Source organism: Amblyomma mixtum, chromosome 2 (assembly GCF_055824585.1).
Source record: "Amblyomma mixtum isolate Tamu chromosome 2, ASM5582458v1, whole genome shotgun sequence".
NCBI classification, from domain to species: domain Eukaryota; kingdom Metazoa; phylum Arthropoda; class Arachnida; order Ixodida; family Ixodidae; genus Amblyomma; species Amblyomma mixtum.
Genome location: NC_143013.1, coordinates 28,072,791 through 28,082,525, shown reverse-complemented (window position 1 = coordinate 28,082,525; position 9,735 = coordinate 28,072,791). Strand labels below are relative to the sequence as shown.

Genomic DNA, 9,735 nt, shown 5'->3' with positions numbered 1-9,735 from the left:
CGGGGGAGCCCAGCCCAACTCGTAGTTCCGACAGGCCCCTCGCGAGTCGGTGATGATGTGTTTCGACTTGGGAGTAGTGAGAGCAAGAGTGTTGCGTGTCGGTTATCTAGGAAGGAGTGGGGCGGAGGGTAGTGCTGGCGTGAGGCTGTGTATACCTGGGTCAGCTCACTGAATGAGTGCATGCGCTCCTTCGTAAATCCCGCATCCGAGGCCACCTGAGCCCGGTTTAAAGAACCTAGGGCTAAAAGGTTGGCGGCCTCGTTTCCGGGATTCCCGGAGTACGCAGGCATCCATATCAGCTCCACTTGGCGGGGCGGGGGTGCATCGGGCGAGTCCAGTATGCCAAAAGGAGGGACATGGATTCGGCTTCGAGCAAAGTTTAGAATCGCAGTTTTTGAATCACTGAAAATGTACCGGGCTTCCGTGCGGCTGATAGCGAGTGCAATGGCGGCTTCCTCTGCAGCCTCTGGGGAGGTGTCTGGAGGGAGAGGTAGTGTGATGAGGGCAGATAAAGAGGAGTCCAACACAGCTGCTGTCGCTTCATCACCCGTGCAGGCAGCGTCCACCCATACGGCGTCCGGCTCGGAGCCGTACGCTCGATGGAGTGCCTTAGCACGGGCTCTGCGGCGCTGCTCATGGTGGGACGGGTGCATATTCCTCGGGAGCGGCCTGATGAGGAGGTCCCGGTGAAGGGATCGTGGGATGGCGAGGAGGGTTGGGTCGTTGGCAGGTATTCTGATTCCGAGGGAGTCCAGGATATACCGACCTAGTGCCCCCTGAATTTTTTGTTTATTAAAGGTTTGCTGGCTCTCTCACAACTACGCCCACAGGAGCTATGATTGTGCTCGAAGCACCCTAACGCCTGCACAAGCACGACCGCTCCTGGAAAAGCCTGCATTTACGGCGGGCGCGACAGCTTAAACCATTGGCGCGATCGCATCTTGTGGTGCCGGCCTGGGAGCGTCACAAGAAAAAATAACATATACAGCCATCGGACAGATCCTCCGCCATATTAGCCCCGAGAAGTTTGAGTGGCGCCCTCTCGCGGCCAGCAGACGTGACGTCACGGCGAGGACGCCCGTGCGCCTGTGTCGACTGCTCCAGCTATACTACTGCTCGAGGAGTACGTTCGCATTCGCTTCTACGTTTTGTTGTTCGTCACTGAAGACCTGATGGACAACGCAGACAGCGGTGATAGAATCTTAGGTAAGCAAAACTACGCTGAATCACGATCACTGCCGCGTTCAAAGCTTAAAAAACGGAGTACATCGAGGCGAGCACACGTGCGCTCGAGCGGTCGCCGCGACGGGTGCCTGCTATGCCGTCTTGCTTCGGAAATGACTATGCCTTCAGCAATGCCTGTTTTCTTCTATGCGCATTTTTGTTTATTCCAGTTATGGATATATGGCAGATATGCGGTTGGGTGGTTTACGGCGCAATATAAGATTGTTTGATGTTGATGTAGCGTCGTGACTGTTGTTGAGAGCGATCACAACAAGCGTGTTTGGCGCGGTGGCACTTGATACGCGGATTTGTTTTGAAAGCAGGCTATTGATTAAAGCTGGAAGATTAGCCTTGCTTGGCGTGCATTTTTGAGTGTGATCACAAGCATTTACGCTGTACAATTATGCCTAGTTTACTGACTGCAACGTACATGCATGATCGTGTTTCACCAGCAGATGGCCGGAAATTTTATCGGTGCTGCCGTAGAATGATCAGCTTCTCCGGCATTCGTTTCGCCTCTGCGTGCTGCGACGTAACCGCAACGCTCTCTCGGGGATAATATACTAACTTGCAAACGTTTCTCTTTTCAGTCGCCCTGCCACTGAGCAGCATCAACTGCTATGTGGACAAGGCGTGCGAGACCAGTCGCTGCCTCATCGAAGCAGAGGACGTGTTCTATGCAGGCCATGTAGTTGAGTGCTCCGTTGAAGCAGCTGAAAATGGTCGTGTCAGTTTCCTGGCGTTTGTTTTACAAACGACCGCACTCAACAGTGCCCCACACGAAATTAAGATCACCTTGTGCAACTCCGAGGTTGATCGAGCCAGCTGCTCCTGCAAGGCAGGGTATGATCTCCTTCCGGTTGACTGTCGGCTCAAATTGTAGATGCACGGAGTGCAGTAAATTTAATATCTGGGTGACAATAGGCAAAAATGACAGCATCCTGCGCTGAGTAATTTTTTTTTATTCATACACCTTGGCTGTTGAAAATGCTCAAAACATTCTTTACGAGTTTCTTCCCTTCAAGTTGCTGATAAACTCAGTTAATGATAGTATCACATTCGCATTTAAGCACCTTTTTTAATTGACACAATAGGTGTTCAGGCTGAAGTAACTCGAATGTCTTCAAGTGCTGTTCTGGATTTTATTTCACAGGAACTACAAATGTAAGCATATTGTGGCTTGTCTGCTACATATTAATGCAGCAAGAACATTCGACAAACTGTCACCGACTGATCAGCCACAGAAATGGGGCAAAGTGCAGAAGGACCGAATAAAGCAGAAGTATGAACCAAGGGCTATAGTTGACCTTCCATGCGCAAAAAAGGTGTGTGAATAATTCTGCTTTTACAACATAACTTGGAGTAAAAAAAAACAAAGAATGGAAGGCAAGACTGTGGCCCTGGGAGGAAGGCCGCAGCTGACTGGTGCATTATGTTAGAGTAGTGAAATTTTTGGTTGATAAATTCAGCAGTTTGCTTAATGATTTTGCACTAAAAGCCCTCACAGCGCTCTAATTCCTGTGTTCAGTTCCCACAACAATGACAAGCACACGTTATTTTCTTTTTATCAATAGTAAAAACCAGTGTCACAAGTACCATGTGATAAGTTTCGGGAATATCAGCTGTCATACCTCCGTTTTATAAGACTGCTTCAAATATACGGTGTTGGACTCTAAATATAAGTTAGTACTGTCGTATTTATTGAAACGTTGCTTCCTTATGTATCACTTCAAGGGAGCTCTCAAAGAGGTGAAATAGAAATGGTGAGATGTAGCTGGCTAATGGCGCCAAGTTGTGTGTTTTCATCAAGTGCACATTTTTCAGCCTGGACCTTTATATCAATTTCTTCTTGTTTCCCAGGCAAAGATCAAAGAGCCTGCTGAACTTAGCGGTAACATCCTTGAAAGGCTCCTCAAGAATTTGGGCCATCAGTCTGCTGCAAAAATGCATTCGGAGAGTGCCACTGAAACAGGTATTAATACAAGCTTATTTTAGATATTGGCTGGCCATATCAGTGCAGTATACATAGGAGCCGAGCCTATTATTATGAAATGAATCCGTGCAGTGAAAGGTTGCAGTACATAATACCGTTATGCTGGCATTCATTCATCTACATGGTGGTGAATTCCATGTTACTTTGCTACATCAAGATTTATTGGTGTCAGTTGTGCAACAGCTGTGCAAAAGAAGGCTACTTGATCAGGTCACTGCATGGTATATTTGCTGATGGGCAACACTGTCAGTGCTAGAATGTCTCCTACATGATTAAAGTAAATATGAACTTCACCTAATGAATGGAATTGGGACCTTTGCATGGCAGAAAAGTGCTCTTGTGTACGGCTACCTACATTGCAGTTCACTACAGCTCATGTAATGTTTTTAACAAGGAGCATGCAGTAGTGACACTGCAGTACTGGTTGAGATATGACGACACATTTCGGAAACAACCAAGCTATCCAGCATGATGCGATATTGAGTCACTGAAGTTTCAGTAGGTGGTCTATGAGGATACTTGGCCACCCTTAAATTCCTATAACTGTGAGATTGTCCAGGGCTTTAGCCCTTGGTATCTGTCACTCTCAGAAAGTTCTACCTATCTACTTATGAGCTTCCAGCAATAGCTGCCTGCCTTACTATAAGGCCATGTATTAGGGTATGGGTATTAGGCACAAAATACCAGCAATTTTCCAGGATGTCCATATGCATCTCATTGTATTATGTTGTTCTGTTGGAGCCGTTCTTGTCCGGCCTTTTAGAGTCAGTAAACCTCTGGTGATGTAGACCTCTAATTTTGTGTGGTCTGCTTTCTCTGCAGCTGTAGCAGACTGTGGTGCACAACCCGACCCCTGTGAGCGTGAAGCTAGGGACATCACTCTCATGGGTACCATTCACGAGCTAAGAAGGTTCCTTGGCAACTGTGGCATAAGAAAGCTGCTCGAACACTTAAGCAATGCAAGAAGCTGCCAAGATATTGCTGCGATTGAAGAGTCGACACGAAACCAAGCGAAATCTGGCCTCTGGTGGCACCACAGGGTTGGCATGATTACTGCCTCCATCGCCTACAGTGTCTTCACAAGGGTGAAGACACTGCGGACGAAGATGGGCCCACATGACCTGAGACCTTTACTAAAAAAGGTGATGCGGCAAACCAACGTGTGCACAGCAGCAATGCGCAGAGGCAGCATGATGGAAGAAAGCGCCAAAAAGTGCTATGCCCAACAGGAGCAGTCGCAACACACGGATTTAATTGTAAGAGAGTGTGGACTTTTTGTCATGGATGGACGACCTTACATTGGTGCAAGTCCAGATGGAATAGTACAATGTCAGTGCTGCCCCAAGCGTGTGCTTGAAGTGAAGTGCCCGGAGTCATTGGAAAAGTTTGTGGTGGAGAACACCGAGAAAAATGACAAACCAACTAAAAGGTTGAAGCGTGCAAGCACGTACTTTTGCCAAATACAGGTGCAGATGGGCTTGGCAGGACTGAAGCAAGGGGAGCTATTTGTCTTTTTGAATGAGGAAAACAACAAGTGCATACCTGTGTCATTCGATGAGGAATATTTCAGGGATGTGGTTGAGCGGTCCTCATATTTTTTCGAAGAGTATGTGCTCCCACATATTCTGTGTGATGAGGCTTCCCATTCTGCCACTTGAAACCAAAGCTTGTAACTACAATGTAGCACCTACTCTGAGCATTTATTAAAAAATCTCTTGGGATGATTATTTTTATATTTTTATGCAGAAATTGTTATCTGCAATTGATAAATGTATAAGTCAAGCATTTTGCTGTGCCTGCCAGCTGTTTATTGCTATTCTGCACTTTTTATTGTACATGTGTGATACACACATTGTGATACATCTGTGATATAACACAAAACAAAGTGAGCAAGAGTTGAGGGGAAGCATCAGTCAGCTAGCCAATGTTTCGACAAGGGGACGTGCCGAAACCAAGCCCTCTTGTGAAATAATTGGTTAGCGGACTGAAGCTCCCCCTCAATTCCTGTTCACTTTGTTATGTGTTGTCAAGAGTCCCATCTTCCTGCCCTCTATCAACCGTGGATCTGTGATATAACTGTTTTTTTTGAGGAAGTAATAAACTCGGGGAGGGAGGTTGAACGTTTTACTGATTACATACTGTTCTGAATGTTACAAATGAAGATGATGTGATAGTAATACATGTTTTACAACACACATGAAACATACAACATTCATCTACTTACTCCATGCACCCAAGCTCAGTCATCTACGACCTCAAGAGGAACTTGTTGTCCTTAAAGGCTTCGATAGGTTCACTGTGCCAGCAATTACGATGAGAATGTTGTCTATGTATGGCAGAAGATCAAGATCGAACCGATTTCTCAAAATACGAAATAGTTTCAATCTTTGAATGGCTCTTTCTACATGTACACGAGCACTTGCGATGGACTGATTATTTCTTGCCTCCTCTGTTGTCAGCTGTTTTTCCATAAGAAAAGGAGGTCTGATCATCTTGACATTTTTTTCTCTGCAGAGTTCACTGATGAGAAATCCTTTATCCACCATGACGCTGTCAACATGTGGCATACACTTGTCAAGCACTTTGCAGTGTTTTGTGATATATGTATCCGATGCTTTCCCATCATATGCTGGGCTTATATAGCTAATTAGACCCCCTGGAGTCCCGCTCACCAGCACCTTTGCAGTGTAGGTACGTTTGTAATGACTGTACGTTAGCAGCCGAGAGGTGAGGTCTTTTGGCCGCTCAATTTCTATTTCTGTACAGTCGAGCACCATTCTAGTGTCCTTGTACTCCTTGAAATAAGTTGTGAGGCAGCTGACCACGCAGGCCTTTTCTGGCCAAAATACTGCGTGCTTTAAAATGCTGGCCAGGATCACAATGGACTCTCTGAACAAGTTAGACGCAGTTGTGCGGTGAACTTGAAACAGCACAGCCAGCAGTGAGAAAGTCAGATCATGATACAACTTCATGAATGTTAATAGGACAGCATCATCATTACTTATACAGAAGCTGCGGTTTGTCTGCAAGACACGTGCTTCTGTGAACAATTCCGTGATGTTGTAAAACAACTCAAGGCATCCTATCCCTGTGAGCACAAGCAAGCCATTTTCATCTGAAATTTTCGAAATAGTAATGAGCTGTTCACGTTTGAAAATGCCATTTGTTGTGTTAACTTGGATTCCAGCATCTTTGCAAAGCTTCTGCACCTCCACGGTAACCTCTGGAAGAAAAAATACAAGCAATGTAAAAAAAACAGCCGCATGTGAAAAACGAAAGTATTCAGTACCTTCTGAACTTGCTGCGTGATGGTCCAGACTCTGTGTCGGAACTGCTAAAGCATTGAAAGAAAAATACACAGCAGACTTAATTTGTGTCATCTAATATACTCTGTGCATGTACAGGGATGTTACTAAATTTCCACACAACTTGTGCATGTACAGGGATGTTACTAAATTTCCACACATATTGAAAACTTTTTTTTTTGCAGAATACTGAATACTCCAAAGAACTTATTGGGTGTCACGTGATGAGGACAAAGAAAGTACCCTTGTTTTAAACAGGCTACATCTTTCGGTGCCTTTTTTTCTAGGGCCAGAAGGCAGTTCTCAGTAATAACTGAGGTAGCTTCGATCAGATGTCATTTTCTGCTAGGTGGGGTGATGCGAGTGGGGAGAAGATTTTTCTTGTGTAGTTACTGAGGTAATAATACCTGTGACTTTATATGTTGTACCAAGTGGTCACTCATCCCAGCTGTCAGTGGCGTAAGATTACTTTGGGGTAGCATCACGTTGCTTTGATCAACACCAATGGTGAGGAGCTAAAGCTGACCATTTATAATGGTTTGCGCCTAGGCATTTTCGTGCAGTACTGTTTCATGGATAGCGCTAAGCACAATGCAGTTTTTTTTTTTACCAAAAGGACGTTATTGCATTTCGTATATGCCCTACAGCAAGCTCAGCCATAGCAACATGAATCTTCACATGGGTGTGATGGATTGTAAACTTACCGTCACACTCCATTTGTACCACCTCCTCGTCTGATCGTGCAAAAGATTCCATTGGAACGGCGGTCGAACTTTCACTGCTGGTCCCGTTTTCGTGTGTTGCCAATGCGTCAGTGCGTGTGCAGAGCTGAAACGATCTTGCGGGAGCACCTCTGTCACCTGGAATTTTAATCAAAGTGATACGGGAAATCGCGTAAATGAACACCGCTGCAACAATGAAGATCTAGTTAACACATTCCGGGCATTCTCTCAGAAGAAAATAGCGCTGACCAGGTGCACATCTCGGGGGTACTCTTAAAGCACAGCACAGTACAAGTCGGGCGCGCAGCCAAGGCAGGGCCCCACGGGGCTCGCCCCAAAGCTCGCGCGCCGCATCCCGAGAAATATCTATCTACGCGGTGCCTGGTAGAACTGGCGTATTTTACAGACACGTAACGGCGCTTTGCATGTTATATCAAATCTTTCTGCATGATTGAGCACGAGAACAGCTCTCTCGTGAGTAGTATGACACGCGACTAGAAGAATCGCCATGGCTGAACCATCTCAGTCGTTTGGCTACCGCAGAAGCCAAGTTCTGTCACTTCGCGTGGTTTAAATAAACGCCTGAACATTCAATGACGAAAAATAGAGCGAAGGACAGTTAGAAGAAGATATGACTGACTTACGCTGCCGCCTCGTCAATCCCAGGTGCGATCGGTTTGCATCACTTGGACGCACGGGAAGATTGACGGATGGGATAGCTTCCGACGCCAGCTTCCTGTACTTGTAACCTGATAATTATAAAGAGAATCGCTGACAACCAGCCCGGAAAAGCGTGGTAGAGGACTTACCTAGTATCTTGTAAACAGGGTAGACAAAGTCTTCCTCTTTGAAATGCTTGCTGCACACAACAGCCGACGCTGACGGTTGCTTCCCCATTTTCAATTTAATCATCCAAGCCTTCTTCATTTTTGACGACTTCGGGTAGAAGTGATAGCTAACACCGGCTTCTTTACGTGATTTGCACTGCGGCACTGAGCAGTAATTCACCATGACTGCGAATTAGCGCGCGAAAACGAACGAAAACAGTCAGCACGCCGGCATCCAGGCTGACGGAGTCCTTGCCGTGACGTCACACTGCGGCGATCGCAGCGGCGCCAGTGGTTGTTCTCGGGTCTAGTACCGCTGAACGTTTGATTCAGATAGTTCATCTGGCGCGATTCATCACTGGTTGACCTCAATGTGGTGGCAGTATTCTCGAAAACATTCATCAAAATTTTGAGCAACCGTTCGTCACATAGTTTCCGAGTGGTATCATAGCATTTCTCTTTACATATAGCCTATATGTTTTAGTCAAGTTGGAGGCCAGCTCGCGACAGGGGTTTGGACCAATGACATACACACCCTCAGTTGCATACTTTAAGGCGCGAATGAGGTGTCCACCGAGATGTCGGGATTTGAGTGTACTGCTTTCCTGTCCTCAAAACACACGTTTTCGCATTCCTTCATGTAGAAGATTTAAGTGCCCTCAGAATTTTTTGTTATTTAGGTGAGCTGTGCGGTCGGGGGGGGGGGGGGGGGGGGGGGGGGAATTCGGTCCGCAGTAATCTGGAGTGGAAGCTCTACAATGCGCTCCTGCAATAGAGAAAAAGAGATAGGAGGAGGAGAAGAAAGCATTTATTAGAACACTGTATTGAATTGGGAAAGGGAGGTGGGGATGGTCGTTGTGCTGGGTGGCAGTCCCTATTCCGGGACGCCATTGGCCGCCGCCGCTGCCCGTGCTCTCCGGACCAGGGCTCGCCGTGCCTCTGTGGGGTGTCTGTTGTTTCAGCCAGCACCTTCGCTTCGGCGGACGCGGTTGTTGCGACGCGCGTCTTCGCTCTCACTCTTTTCCTCTCACATCTTTCAACTCTCCTCTACCTGAACGTGGCCGCGGTGGTGGCTCGGCTCCAGCCAGTCGGCAGGCCCTTGCACTGTCCTTTTCACCCTTCTCTTAGTTGCAACAACAGCGCTGGCAGGCCCACACCATGTGGCGTAGGTAAGCATACTGCTCGCAGAATTTGCGCCTGCCCGTGAATGTCGGGTCCGCGTGTTTTAGTACGGCGGGATTTAGGAAGACCCGGTTTGGAGCCAAGGAGGCACTCCTCGGTTCTGTCGAGACCCTTGGCGGGTCCCGAGGTTACCCTCCTGCAGAGGAGTAAATTGTTTGTAATATCCGCGTAAGAGATTAGCGGGATTGGTATGATTGCCGCGACAGAACCAGGGGAAACTCGGGGGAAGGAACGCTTGGGCAGCCGCGTGAGCGGCCTCGTTTCCCTCAACCCCCTGGTGACCGGGCACCCATACTATTTGTTTTTTACTCATAGCCGAATTCGAATTGTTCTCGAATGCCAATAATATTCTGTGAGTGAGTGGCGCTACCCTACCTCGCACGTAATTTCGGCAGGCCTGCTGCGAGTCCGACATTATGCACGTGCATCGGAGTGCGTGGCGGCCAATGCAATCGCCACTTCCTCCAACATTACGCGTGCCG

The 9,735-nt window shown here is 47.3% G+C and overlaps 1 protein-coding gene and 1 pseudogene across 2 annotated transcripts; one reads left to right on the top strand and one right to left on the bottom strand.

The window, feature by feature from the left end:
* The first annotated feature begins 1,016 nt into the window (after window positions 1-1,016).
* LOC149358776 (uncharacterized) lies at window positions 1,017-4,920 on the top strand. The gene is made up of 5 exons (XM_089570961.1): window positions 1,017-1,206; window positions 1,815-2,067; window positions 2,378-2,549; window positions 3,085-3,196; window positions 4,040-4,920. The coding sequence occupies exons 1-5, from the start codon at window positions 1,173-1,175 to the stop codon at window positions 4,873-4,875; spliced, it is 1,407 nt and encodes a 468-aa protein (XP_089427087.1). The 5' UTR covers window positions 1,017-1,172; the 3' UTR covers window positions 4,876-4,920.
* Window positions 4,921-5,034: 114 nt separating this feature from the next.
* Window positions 5,035-8,381, bottom strand: LOC149358775 (uncharacterized; annotated as a pseudogene). The gene is made up of 5 exons (XR_016288730.1): window positions 8,054-8,381; window positions 7,889-7,993; window positions 7,227-7,382; window positions 6,507-6,551; window positions 5,035-6,440 (listed from the first exon to the last, which is right to left on the bottom strand). The product of XR_016288730.1 is annotated as an uncharacterized LOC149358775 (transcript).
* Window positions 8,382-9,735: the final 1,354 nt, after the last annotated feature.

Excerpts from the sequence above, each read along its gene's own strand:
- LOC149358776 (XM_089570961.1), top strand. The coding sequence starts at position 1,173 with ATGGACAACGCAGACAGCGGTGATAGAATCTTAG. Across the intron at positions 2,068-2,377 it reads AGCTGCTCCTGCAAGGCAGG|GAACTACAAATGTAAGCATA; the intron begins GTATGATCTCCT and ends TTTATTTCACAG. Across the intron at positions 2,550-3,084 it reads ACCTTCCATGCGCAAAAAAG|GCAAAGATCAAAGAGCCTGC; the intron begins GTGTGTGAATAA and ends CTTGTTTCCCAG.